Genomic DNA, 14741 nt, shown 5'->3' on the forward strand with positions numbered 1-14741 from the left:
TGTGTGTCAAGTCAATATCTAGCTACAATGATTATCTTGGAAGTAACATTATGTTTGACTTTGGAGCAGAGAACCATGCTCAAAGTATATGACAGAAACCTTGATACGGAATCAAATCTTTATTAGTGTGTTTTGGTTTTCGTTTAGACTTTAGACTAACTTTCAAGTAATGTAAATTAAAAAACAATAACTAATTATTTTAGCTCTTTTTCAATAGAAAATCAAATACATTCTACTGTATGTCTTAATTTTAGTCTCTCCATTAAAAGTAACATATCATTAGAAAAAACAACTGAGAAAACAAATGTTATATTTAAAAAGAAAAAAATTATTAGAATTTCTTTTGAAGAAATTATATATATATATATATATATATATATATAGATAAAGAAATAAGTGATTTTAAATTTTTAATCCCTTAATTAGGACAACTTTGAAATTTTTTGTTAGGCCAACGAATTAGCCTATCACTAAACTAAATGACGAATCAATATTGTTAATTTGTTTTCAATAATGATAATTTTTGAACAAAAAAAATGCTAAACTCTTATTTTATATATTTTTTCATGAAAATTGAGCAAGTGTATTCATCTTGAATCCGTGGTGGAAAAATGATATTGTGTTTCGAAGTGACTAGGCTGTAATGGTGATACTAAGAGGAAAGTCGTCTTAAAAAAAGAAAGAAAGAAAGAAAAGTCTTCGCCTGGCCTGCAAAAAAAAATATGACTTTCAAGTTAATTTTTGTCTTCAACAAAAGCAAATTATATATTAAAACGGTACCAGCCAGTGGTACCAATAACTTTTAAAACCAAATAGGATGGTAACCGACAATATCCAAAACTTTTACCATATCCCACACACTCGATCGATCCCATGGTTATAAGTTATTAATGTCAGCGCAGAGACATAAATAAAACACAATCACCGATTGAGCTTGATCGATATCCGTCCAATAACCCTGCACTATAATAAATTACATTGCCATTAAAATTTCCTACAATATTCAGCACCTAATATTAATGTGTTACGAACTAAATCTACACTAACAAACTAAACTACCAAGTAAGATTATTCAATTTTTTTCTTGCCTTTGTTTCATTGATAATGGGTATTTATAGTGATGTACATTATTGGTACTTAGGCCATAATAGAAAAGGGGACAATGATAATAAAAAGGAATAACAGAATGCAATGACAAATAACATAATGGATAAAGTTGTCGGTAAGGATCTCTTCACAAGGATGCAATCAGTTGTACGTGTGGGCCTCATGTTGCTATCATTACAGCTGGTGTTGCTATCATTACCCACAGCTGAAAAAACCAACCTGTCCTCAAGGTTGGGCAATCAAAACAAAACTCAAATAGGGGTGAATTTAGAAAAAAAAACGTGAGAATATTTGAGACCTGACAAAGATAACCCTGAGAGTTATCACATACGTGAAGGTGGAGAAGGTTGAGTTTGTGACCTGCACCGAAGGTTGTGAATGTAGAATGTTGATAAATATTTGTGTTTTAATTTAAAATTTGTAAATATATATTAATTATATTAATTCTATTTTATAAAATAAAATATTTATTTTAGATTTTCTTAAGATTTTGTTTTAATAAATCAACTAGTTTGTTCCGTTTGTTGTGACAACTGTAGATTGATTTTCAACGGTCATATTTTGTTGTTACATAAATACTTATATATATCTTTTTTACTCTCTAGAAACACAACACTGACAGAGTTACAGTCTTATTCCTTTCTCCCTAAAATTTTCTCTTTCTTTCCTATAAAAAACTTATTTCTTGAGAGAAAGAGCATGAGTGTTCAGAAGGTTCGAGGATCTTTTCGCTGCACATGATTGGAATCAACGGGTTGTCGTATCTTGGGAGAGGAGGGCAATTATAATTTCTTATCCGTATAGTGAGGACGTTTTCTCTCTAAGGATAGCGTTTACACGCCTTAACCCAAACTATTTAATTCTTTCCCTTGATTTAATTTTTCCTTGTGCTTATTGTATGTTATAATGCATTATTGTTTCATGTGCTGTCAATTAAATTTGTTTTGTTACTAATATTTTATTATTTAATTTAAAACTCTGCATCTTCTTCTTATTTATTTCTTTCATTTTTATTTTATTTTTCTAACGTGAGAGAAGTGGCTTTGTTGGTGGGCTTTGTTTAGGGGCCTGACAAAGATAACCTTGAGGGGTTATCACATACGTGAAGGTGGAGAAGGTTGGGTTTGTGACCTGCATCGAGGGTTGTGAATGTAGAATGCATGGCCAAGACCTTGACGATTGTAACACCACGGTCAACGAAGCGCCAACAGTGGCTTCGGTGGTTGTGGTGGACATGGTGGTGGGTGTGACGGCGGGCGTCAACGCCAGTGAGAGGTAGAGCAAGAGGCTGAGGGGCGAAAACGCGAATGGTGACGAGAACGGCGAGTCCAAGAAAGATCTCGACAAAGACAGAGAGATACCATGATCGCGAATGATCCTCTGGCCGTCACAGGAGTGAGAGGGAGAGAAACTGAGAAAGGAGAGACGTTCCCAATCTATCATAATAAATTCAACAGGTAAATACTAACGAGTATTTCAAGAGCATTAATTAAAAAATTTAAAATAAAAATATTTTTATTGAAATAGAAAATTATAATATTTATATTTTTTTTGTTCTTTTATAATTTATATAATAAATACTTTTCACTTTTAATTTTTTAACCAACAGCCTAATGTCCCTAATAACATTAGTTACCAACAACCTGTCCAATATCCCAAATAAGTGTTGCACATAATTGTTTCCTATAACCACGATGCATGTTTTTCACTACCAAACTTCAGAAGTCCAACCAATCCATTTGTAACCTGCCAAGTGCAAACACACCATGAGCAGAAGCCAGCATTGAGCAAAGGATCATTGAGCAAAGGACAATAGAAATTTCTGATGAGTGTTGCAACATAATTGTTTCCTATAATGGAATTGGTACAACAACTCAACCCCGGATACATGCTGCCGGATTGTATGACCATTGAGCAAAGGACAATAGAAATTTCTGATGAGTTCTTTATCCACGTCCAGGAATGATACAGAACCTGTTGAATAATCTCATCTTTATGGGAAGATATATCCCTAAACACAGGTTTATTTCTGAAATTCCACACAACTCCATACCAAAAAATTTGCCATCTTGAATTCACTACATTGTTTGTTTGCAGTTGATGCTGCCGAAAGTGCATATCAGGGGAGCTTGGCAGAACTGTCAACACATTCGCCCAACCATAACAAGTCTTCCATATATCTTCCACCTTTGTACACCAAAAGAGAGTGTGTCATACAGATTCTTCCACAGAATTGCAGAATGGACAGGAAAAATCATAGCCTTCAATAACCAAATTCCTAGCCTTTAAGTTATCCCTTGTGGCTAGTCTATTTCTCATTAATCTCCACACAAAAATCCTCACTTTTTGTGTTGAATTTAAAAATAACCTAGGATATTTATTTGCCAATGATTGATCTCCCACCCAAACATCCTTCCAAAAAAGTATTTTGTCCCCTTTCCCTAGTTCCCATTATCACATGCCCTACCACACGACATACTTATATCTCTCCACCAAATAGAAAAATTTTGTGAAATTTCCTCCCTCTCCAAACCTCTCCAACCCCCCATATCTAGACTCCAAGACTTCACTCCAAAGATCCCCATTCTCCTTCAAAAGCTCCCACCTCCATTAAATCAAGAGTGCCACATTAAATAAGAAAATGTTTTTCCCTCCGAGCCCTGAAATTCTTAGGTTGACAATTTTCTTTCTAACTCTCCCAACACATTTTCCTCCCCTATCAACCCCTCCCCATAAAAACTTTGAATATTGACTAGGATGTTCCCCAGATAAAGTGCAAAGAATATTGAAGGACATCTCTGCTTAGAGTGGTTTATATTGTTTTGTTCAATGGTTACTTGGTATTTATATTTTATGTGGGTATAAATATGAATTAATCATTGAAGGCGACATCTCTTTGTACAAGGGTTCTGGTATATATATATATATACTTATATGCTGATAAAAAAATGTCTTTCAAGTTAGTTAATAAAGTGCAAAGAATAGAAGTGAACAATTATTAAAGAGAATGTATACTTTAAAATGTGTTAAGATACAATAACAATTTGTTACTTCATTCGTTACATAATAATTATTGTATAAAATAAAAAAATTTGTTATAAAATAATTATCATTTTAATTTTTAATGTAATATTAATTATTTTTAATTTTTACTTATATCCTTTATAATATTAATGATTAATGATTTGAACTAAAAAAATTAATGATGATAATATTATTTTTTATAAAATTGTTATTCTTTTTTATTTCTTTACTGATTTTTCTTAATATGTCTAAAATAATGTAGAACGATCATTATTATAATGGGATAAGGAGAGTATTGTATCTTATTAACAAAGGGCTAAAGTTGATGTTTAGCGGTAAATGTTGTTATGGATGTTAACAATTGTTTAAAAAATGTTGAAAGCTAGCAATTAATGCTATTCATTATGCATCACATGATGAATATTTAGAGACATGTTCTCTGCATATATTCTTGGACGTTTATAAATTAAGTTGACCTACACAATATTTCAGCCTAGCAAGCCATGATTGGGCAGAATTTTTTGGCGTTTTCGGTTTCAAATGTAAATTTAAAAACAAAGCGTGTCTAATAAAAATAAAATTAAATTAGTTTTTAACTCAATTTTTAAATATTTTTACATTCATTTTCAAAATTAAGAAAAAAAATTTACGAATTTGATTTTTAATTTTAAAAAACATATTTTAATCACTATCACCCTTTGTTCCCAACATCACTTCTATCAAAGTCATTATCATCATTATTACACAATTATCTCTATTGTCACTATTTCACCACAATCACCATCACTGTTATTATCATCGTCATTTTCACAAATATTATATATATATATATATATATATATATTAATAAATAAATACATTTTAAAATTATAATATATATAAGAATATAAAATATAAAATTAATACCCCAATTTGGGCACGAGACACTAAGCCAGTAAAACTAAAAAATAGGGTGTATCTTTTGTTATCCTAGGTTTGCCAAATCAAGAACAACAATCAACACAAGAACTTGAATTATCACGAAGCAGAATCGATTCTCAAACTCGTACAACTCAATTTGATGTATAAATAGTCCGAGGTGCGTGATAGTCATATTATTTGATGTATAATTCGATCTCTCAAGATTTATCATGCTGATCCTGCATTGATGGCAACATCAAAACTAACAAGAAAAAGAGAGTGGGAAAACCTAAAAAAAAACGAGGGAAGAAATTTGTGTGCATAAAACAAAAGGAAAATGTTATATTATACTAATAAGTTATTAAGAGAGTTTAATTCAGTTAGAGATTTTGAGTTATTATAAACTTTTAATATTGTTTTTTATTCCTATGAATAAAAAATATATTAATGTTATAAATACAGTTGATATAATAATTACAAATTAATTAACTAAACAAATTGTGAATTAATTATATATTTAAAAGAGATAATAAAATCAATTAAAACAAACTTCAATAGTACAACTTAAAACGGGTTATAAACATTAATTGAATGAATTTGCCATTAGTGTCATTAAAAACGAAAATTATTCCAAGTTAAAAACTGTAATTTAGAAATTAAACCTTTTCCGATTAATTTCAAAAATACATTCAAAACTATTACCCATAAATACTAATCCGATCAAAATACACAACTATAAGCCCTCACATTCCATCACCTTTATGAGCCAAAGAAGTGTAATAATTCAAATGTCTCTTCCAAGCTTCTTCACCATCCCTTTTGCTGCTCATCTATGGCTAAGCCTTGTAGGTATCATTTGACTCCAAGCCATTAATGGAACAAACACCAATTTCCCTGCTTACTCTTGCCAGCTGAAACAGCTGCTTCTTTCCATATCCCAACTGCAGCTCAATAACCTTGCCTTTGCCTCTGATGCAGGAAACTTTTTGGCTGGGTTTCTGGTCTTGTTTCTATTTACCCCCCCCCCCCCCCCTTTGGTTAGTCCTCTTGATTGGTTCAACTCTTGGCTTAATTGGTTATGGTGTGCAATATCTCTTCATAACCAGCCAAATTTCCTCTTTGTCCTATTGGCATGTGTTCTTGCTAACTTTTCTTGCTGGCAATAGCATTTGTTGGATCAACACAGTGTGCTATGTTGTCACCACAAGGAATTTCCCATCTGAAGGCCAAGTTGCTGTGGGACTAACAAATAGTTATCAAGGGCTAAGTGCAAAGATTTATACAAACATTGTTGATGCCTTTTCTCCAAACAAGAAGGCTAGAACCTTTCTCTTCTCTTACCCTTTGTAGTTAGCCTAATAGCGGCTCCTCAAACTAGAGAAATTGAGACCACAGGTCATAAGAACATTGGTTTTGAATTTGCTTTATTGTTTGTTAATACAATTTTCACTGGTATATATGCTGTGATGACCAGCTTGCAATTTTTCACAAGCAAAATGTCCTCATTGGTCATCCTGAATGATATTCTAGGCCTGTATTTTTATTTCAGTATGAATTCAACAAGATTGATATATTTTTCTTCTACAAATATTATTCCATATGTATATATAGACTTAGCCAGCTCAAAATAGGTATTTGAAACCGAAACAAAAAATTGAACATTGATATAAATTTCTTTTGTTTATATTAACAAATTAATTTTTAATTAAATATAATGACATTTAAAAGATATAAGTTGAACCGAATGATTAAGAAAGAAAGAAAAGGTGGTGTATTTGATCTCTTACTAACAAAAAATTAATAATTAACATCTAACAATTTACCTATATAAAAACCTAAATATAATGACACGATAATTCTTTTCCAAAGGGACATTAAAATTTTTTTCAGTAATAATGCAATGAAACATCTACTAACATTAAAATTTATTTCAGTAAATTAAACACCTAAAAATAATTTTAATTGAAAGTTTCTCAACAACATTCTCTATGAAAATAACTTTCATAATATTATTTATCCAAGGGACAGTGCTTTAAATTTAAGTACCTTTACTTAATATCAATTATAAAAAATCACAAAACAAAATCAATTCTACAGCTCGTCCAAACACACTAGATTGTAATAAAGTAACTTTTACACCAATAATTGAAAGTGGTATGAGTAATAAAAAAACAAAAAAGTGGTATGAGAATAACAACACTTTCTCTCTTTTTTTGGATGAATAATATCACTCTTTATTTGGCCAGTTCATAAATTTTTTGGAGAACTACAAAAATAAACCGACTACGTATCACACCATACACCAAGAAATTAAAACCATAACACATAAAGATTGTGACTGGATGAGCATATATAATTCTCGAGCTTAATTTTCTCAATTAATGCTCATTGATTAATTTTCTCCATTAATTTTTAGTTAACGTTGCGGCAGTTAGTACGAATTTGGCCACTGCTTCCTGTTAAAGGGCTGAGGTTTCCCATTTTGACCATAGCACTGGCAAAGTCTGCATAGAAAGTTGAAGAGCTAGTGCTGTAGGTAGTGACCTGAGAATCAGTAGAACCGCCACTGAAAAGTTGCTGATCAGAATGTAGAAGCCCTTTCTTGTTCACAAGGTTCTTGAAATAAGCATTGTCAAATAACACATTGGTGGTGACATCAAGTGGGGAGAGGTTGCTGTCACCATCAGTGCTTGGACAATTTGACTTGGCTGATGTTGCAAAATCTGAATCAATGTTGGTCTCATTGTAAATCCTACCCCGGAAGAATTGGCATTTGGCTTGCCCTGTTGTATGAGCTCCTATATATATATATATATATACATACATACATGTACACAAATTTTAAGATAAGAAAAAAAAATACCATTAGGTTGCACTAGATCCACATGCGATTAATTATTATGTTGACATAATCTTAATTTGAGGTAATTAATTGATTAATTAGATACCAATGGAAGTCTTTGAGAATTGGATTTTTTTAATAAAAAAAGTGTTTTGAATTTACCTGAGAGGACTACCATCTCTTGGGAGGTAAACCCCTTGTTTGAAAAGGCAGATATGAGATCATTGAGATCCATTAGAGGGGATGGGATATCACTAGTGGCAGCATCTTTACTTGCAGTGGTTGAATCTCTTCTCCCTAACCCTATTGTCCATGATGGACCACCCAACTGAGATAATGAAAATACCAATCAGTTAATAATTCAAATTAATATCTATACATATATTTTAATGTGAAAAGGTTAGATTATCAATCATTCCAAAAGATATATTATAAAAGTTAACAAATTATATGTTAAATTGTGATCGAATGAAATGTAAAATTCCTCTATGATATCAAATATATATAGACTATTTACTCTTAAATTAATTTATATATCTAAAAATTTCAAAACATGGATCTTTTGATAAAAAAATTCAAGATGTCGATTAATGTTTCTATTCTAAATATTACTAGACATTTTTCCATTTTAAAGACAGTATATGTATGTGTGTGTGTGTGTTGGTGAGTTCGTTTATGCTGATTATTGTATTAAGTAAAATTAACTTACTGCTACGACAGAATCTCGTGCAGCAACAGCAACAATATCTGCACAGGAAACAATTCCTGGACAAGCACTCTCCAACTGACTTTTGATGTCGTCAATTACATCAAAACCCCTCAAAGAATTCAAATTTGCAGCAGCTGACTTTTCTCCCGTGAAGCTCGAAGTGTCATCTAGAAGAACTGATGCATCACATCCCTACGAGGTTCATAACAATCAATCAGTGAAGACACAATGTGTAATGCATGGAAACTTATACCAGCTAGCTGGCTACATTCTATTCCTTGACCAAGTCCAATTTTTACATGATAAGTATTTAAGCTTTTCAATTTACGATTCAAAAATTGATGATATGAGAAAAAAAATTATGTACTAATGATATAATACAGTTTAACAATATCATCTAATATTACAGATTATAATGTATAATAATATTATTTACTTTTATAATAATTATCTTAAAAATAATTATATTAATGCTAAATTATAATTAAATAATAATATAAAACTGTTTTACAATGTAATTATATAATTATTTGAACTCTAATAATCATTTGATTATATGTCATGTGTGAATGATGAATCATGTGTTCTAAGACCATATTTAATAATTTCTTCCTATATATGTATGACAAAAATTAAGAATGCATCTAATATCATAGTATTAACGACACACAAAAGGAAAAAGGAAAAAGGAAACAATAACTTACAATTAAAAACAAATATATCATGTGAGAATATAAGTTGGTTAATTATTTTTATTCTACATATTTTGTACCTAAGTCATACGTGTGTGAATATGCATGCGTGCACTTCATGCATGAGTCAGAGTGAAACAGATGAAGGAAGAGTTAGAGAAGAAAGAACGTACATTAACAAAGCAATCATGGAAATGAAGACGGAGCAAGGATGCTCCCATGCGATGCTCTTTAGCAACTGCACTTTTCACTGCAGATTTTATGGTAGAGAGGGCATTGGGGCATGTTGATGCATAGAAATCTGAAGATAGCTCAGCAGAGGCTAAGGCAATAAGTAGAGAAAACAAAATAGAGAAGCAAAATACGTTATAACGTAGTGAATGGAAAGCCATTGTTCAAATTAATGCAATAGCACTAGCGATTAATAATGAGAAGTTGCTAGCTAGGTCAAGTTTAATTTGCACTTGTGTTGTTCTGTGAGTAAACACTGGTCCTCTCGAGCTTAATTTATAGCAAGGCATGCGCGGTCCATTTTGGACCTTATTGTGTGATCTGGTTATCATCAACTTTAATTTGGTCAAATTGACAGAAAATTAAACACTACTATTCACATGCGTTATTGGGTCTCAACCAAAGTCTTCCATTTTGTTAAATTATTGCATGGTAGTTGCTTATTTCGATGAGTAGTGTATTAAACTTTAAGGTAAAGTTAAAGGTAATCGAGGGGGAATAGATTTCTTATTCAATTGTTATAGACTTGGAAAAAAACGTTTCCAAGCAATGTATTAAGACTTGCAAAAAAGTATAGCAAGTATATTAATTAATAATAGACAATTATATAAATTTTAATGTCACAAAAAATATTTATATTTTAAAGTGATAATATATCAAGAGCTACAGTGTAAATGCACCGGTTGTACAGTACAACAGACATACACAGAATCTATTCCTCACTTTTTCGTGAGTCTTGGCCTAAAATTTGAACTTTCCTAATAGGAAAATAGTTTTTGCACAAGTGTAATAACTTTTTGTTTGGTCCTTTAATTTTGGAAGAATGTTTTTAAAATGTGTGTATACAAAAACAAAGTAAAAACATGAAGTATACTTCTTTAAGCACTCTGGATTTGAATGCTGTTCTTTCTTCTTACCATTAGCCATCATTAATTTACTATTAGTGGGTTTCCGTGTAAGTGTTATAAGCATTTGAAAACGAATTAAAGAGAGGGATACTCTGAATATTCCAAATAAAAGTCTCACTTTTAAAATTAAAGGTGTAGAAATACTGCAGGGCAATGGCCTATATGATGAAAAAAATACTTTTTTAAAATTGAATTTGCTTCAATATGCTTTGACATGTCCAGTTGCTTATATGCCAAATCCCAATAACTAATTTTCTTCAGCTTAATTTATTAAAAGATAACCTAATCCTCAACAAAATAGTCATAAAAGGTAGCTACCAACTTATATATATAACACTGCTACTATAAAAGAAATTAAACGTGAATACCAAACGAAGTAGTCATGATATATTTATTCACCGCTAAAGGAAAAATGAATACAAGGGCTAGCTGTACGTAGTGCTTTCATTCATAAACTATTGCACTTTGAAATGTGAACCTGCGATTAAAGGAATCATATGTTAGTCAACAAAACTATTTCCAAGACTTGGAAACCAAGTTCTGCCAATCTGCCAAACTTTATATAGAACATTCCACATGTATGGTAAAATTAATAATTAATAACAAAAGTAAACGTTACATACAAAAAAGGGTCCAAAAGGTTCATATTTGAATCTGGTTTGTGAGAAGACCATGATGATGGAAGAATATACTTAGCAATATATATATATATATATATATCACAGTAGCATATTCAATGTTTCATGTGAGGTCCACCATTTGTCCTTTATGTGTCTCCTTTGGTAAAGATGGAATATTGGTTTCTACTTTCCCCATTTGCAAGCAAGTAGCAGCCAAAATTGAAAATAAGGTGAAAGCTAGACGACTACCTACGTACGGTTGCCCAACACCCCACTAAACTCAAGGTTTTTTTTTATTCAACACTAAACTCATGGTTGACACCTCTCTTTTGGGCATTTTGAAGAATAGGGTGATACATAAACATTAGAATAAAAATGAATAGACACTCATATGTAGATAAGAGACAGAAATATAGGTAACATAGATAATATAATTTAGTACAAAGAGAAAAATAAAAATAAAATAACAGTGTCAACTAGGTGTTTATGATATATGAGTGTCAATATATAACCAGAGACACACAAATGGAGAGGGAGATGAGCCCAAGCCTCGCCCCTCTCTTGATACTTTTTACGTGTATAGATATATATTTTTAAGTTAATTAATGTAAAATTAATTATTTATTTTATTATTATAATAACGATTAAGATTAATTAGTGTAGAATTTTGTAAAATTAATTATGTTTGTTGTTTTTATAATACATTTAAAATAAAAAATTAATTTTAATTTTGTAAAAATAATAAATATTTTTTAAAAAATTATTACTCATTAAAAGTCAAACACTACAACAATTATAAAAGAAGAAAAATATTTAACCCCTTTTAATAAGTTTCTGGATCCATCCATATAAAAAAAGAGTTTGTCTAATTGGTCGAAGGTAAAAATGAAATTAAAGAATCCCATCTTTAATGACAGGTAGAATTCAGATAATTTTTTTTTTATTTTAAATTCTACCATTAATACAATTACTATCATATTTAATGATTTTACATATTTATTTCAGATTAATAAATTAAAATTAATTTTTCTAGTTTCAAAATAAATGAAAACTATTTATCTAAAGTGAATAATGAGTATAGCTTTTTATAATTAATTAAATAAACAATCATAAAGATTTATCATTTTATATTTTATTACATATATTTATACATTTTAGTATAATTCTAATTATTAAATTTCAATTAAAAATTATAACTTAATTATTTATCTATTAAAGTAATAAATAATATGACATGTGCGGGATATTCAAAATGTTATAATTTCAATTTTTCAATTTTCATAATTTTATCTATAATTTCACAAGTATAGTATTTATTTGTAATATTTAATTAAAATTATAATCAAAATTTTATAAAAAAAATATTATACTTGAATGTTGTAAAATGAATAAAAAAAGAGTGTATGAAAAGAAAAATATGACATATACTATGTGTATTTAAAACAAGATAATTGTCTGAATTTTATTGATCATTGAAAATGATATTATTTTACCTCTCTTTTTTCATCTTGGATATCAATAAGACAAACCCTATGTATAATTACTCTAAACATTACTATCTTATAAATACTTTATTGACATTTATTATTTATATTTTCTAAGTTTCTCTTGCTTTATAATTACTCTAAACATTACTATCTTATAAACACTTCTCTCTTTCTCTTCCTAGATATTGAATAGCTATAGAGGGTCCATGCAACATTTCCCTTTAAGAATGCAGCTATGCAAGTATACAAATGAGTTACTAGCTAGTTAAATTCTTTCCAAAAATCAGTTATATTAAGTCAAAGAAAGATATATAAAAAAATATCAACAAGTTATTGGTTCGAGTAATATTAAATTCAATTTCCTTAAATAAACTCTTGGGTTCGAGAGTCTTGTAAATAAAAAAAAAAATATGATTCAAATAAGAGAACCTCACTAAACTGATTAGAAAAATGTGATGTATCCCATAAGAAAAAAATGTTATTACACTCCTCAATTTTACTAATATACTTCACTTTATAAAAAAATTTCAAAAAATTTCATTTTTTTGGGGAAAATACTTTCAGAAGTGTGTTAAAATTTCAACATTTTCTAAATGTGTCCAAATTTTAACACATTCGGAAAAATAATTTTTGAAAATCAATTTTAAAAAAAAAATCCTAATTGTCTATAAGTTGCTCTATGTTATGCAACTCATTTTCTCCATTTCTTTAGAAGTAACCCTAGAAAAGAAATATAATTATGAAATTATGGAGAAGTTGCATATATGTGAATTTTGTGAATGTATCAACACCCCAATCATTGTAATGACAAATTTTTCAAGTGAAGTAATCACCAAAATCTTGTTATGTTTGTTTGGAAAAGTTGTTTGGTTGAGAAGTAAATTTTTTGTAACAGCGAGAAGTGCAACCAAGCACCCTAGTTCTCTGCGACGAAGACAACATCGTGCACTATACCAAATAGTGCCAAGGTTGCCCCTTAAAGGTAATCAGCGCCTTTTTTTTTTCCCTTGAAATTTGGCTTTCTGAAAAGTGATTTTTTGAATGTGTTAAAATTTTACTACTTTCAAAAAATAGTTTCCAAATAAAGGATAGTTTTATAAAAGAAAATTATAAAATAAGGTATATTAATAAAACTTCGGGGTGTAAATACCAATTGCATCCTATAAGATCATTTTATCACATAACAATGGATCTTTAATGCAGCTCAGATTTGCACTGCTAGATAGTTTTAAAAATCGAACCAAATCGATGAATTCAACCACTTGAGCTAGGAACTTGTGGTATGGTTGATTCAAATTTTTCGTTGGATCCATCATATCATTGGTTCTATGGTTGAACCCATAAATCAATCTGGTTGGACTAGTTAATCAATTTTTTTATTACTAATATTTTTTTGGTTGAACTAGTAATATATTATTTTTAAAAATGCCAAATTTAATGAAAATACCAAAAAATATGGTAAACCCAAGGATCTGAAAATTGTTAGTAGATCAATTAACTACTAAACTATCATAACTATTTATTAAACCTATGACACAATTAATACATATACTTAGATTTTATGTTACTTATATCGGTTCATGTTGTTTAACTATTGATCTACTGTTTCAACTAATAACTCATCAGTTCAGTGTTTCAACTTAGTCGATTACAGTCCAATTTTAAAACTACAGTGTGCTCCGTATAGGAGTTTTTTTTTTTATCATGCTTAGTATAGGAGTTACACACGTCACTAACAACCTATTGAATGTGTATAATACAAACTCTTAGTTATGCGTGTGATATACAATGAAGTCAGCTATTCATATTTTTGGTTAAATTAACATAAGTTATTTTAAAGAATAATTTGTAAGGGAATTAAAGAGATCCAATTGATGCACAGTCACACTTCTTGTGTTTTGACGTTTAAGAAGGAATTGATCTTTGTATTTTATGGAATGAGACGCAAATTTAATGTTGTTGAACAAACATATTTTATATGCAAGAACAAAGGGTAGTGTATGAAGTAGTGAGTTCAATATTATGGTTATAATTCTAATATTATATATAAAGAAAGGGCTTCGATTCTTGGGGAAGACTTGCAAAGTACTCGAGCTTCCAACAAGCAAAGATAGACATCAATGGCTCGAGTCTACAAGCAACTTATATTGGCATTTCTTGTTGTGTGCATGTTTCCTAGTGGTTTACTACCAACCCCTGGATTCAGCTATTTGTCCCAAGT

At 30.0% G+C, this 14741-nt stretch overlaps 1 protein-coding gene across 1 annotated transcript; it reads right to left on the reverse strand.

Moving 5' to 3' along the window:
* Positions 1-7021: 7021 nt before the first annotated feature.
* LOC100818176 (cationic peroxidase 1) lies at positions 7022-9756 on the reverse strand. The gene is made up of 4 exons (XM_003551131.4): positions 9448-9756; positions 8583-8774; positions 8036-8201; positions 7022-7829 (listed from the first exon to the last, which is right to left on the reverse strand). The coding sequence occupies exons 1-4, from the start codon at positions 9664-9666 to the stop codon at positions 7444-7446; spliced, it is 963 nt and encodes a 320-aa protein (XP_003551179.1). The 5' UTR covers positions 9667-9756; the 3' UTR covers positions 7022-7443.
* Positions 9757-14741: the final 4985 nt, after the last annotated feature.

The sequence above is a fragment of the Glycine max genome, chromosome 18, assembly GCF_000004515.6.
Source record: "Glycine max cultivar Williams 82 chromosome 18, Glycine_max_v4.0, whole genome shotgun sequence".
Lineage (NCBI taxonomy): Eukaryota > Viridiplantae > Streptophyta > Magnoliopsida > Fabales > Fabaceae > Glycine > Glycine max.

Bases quoted from the DNA above. Each gene is read 5' to 3' on its own strand.
- LOC100818176 (XM_003551131.4), bottom strand. From the start codon at position 9,666: ATGGCTTTCCATTCACTACGTTATAACGTATTTTGCTTCTCTATTTTG. The intron at 8,202-8,582 runs GTAAGTTAATTT...TCATTATCTCAG, and splicing joins CACGAGATTCTGTCGTAGCA to TTGGGTGGTCCATCATGGAC. The intron at 7,830-8,035 runs GTAAATTCAAAA...ATATATATATAG, and splicing joins AGAGATGGTAGTCCTCTCAG to GAGCTCATACAACAGGGCAA.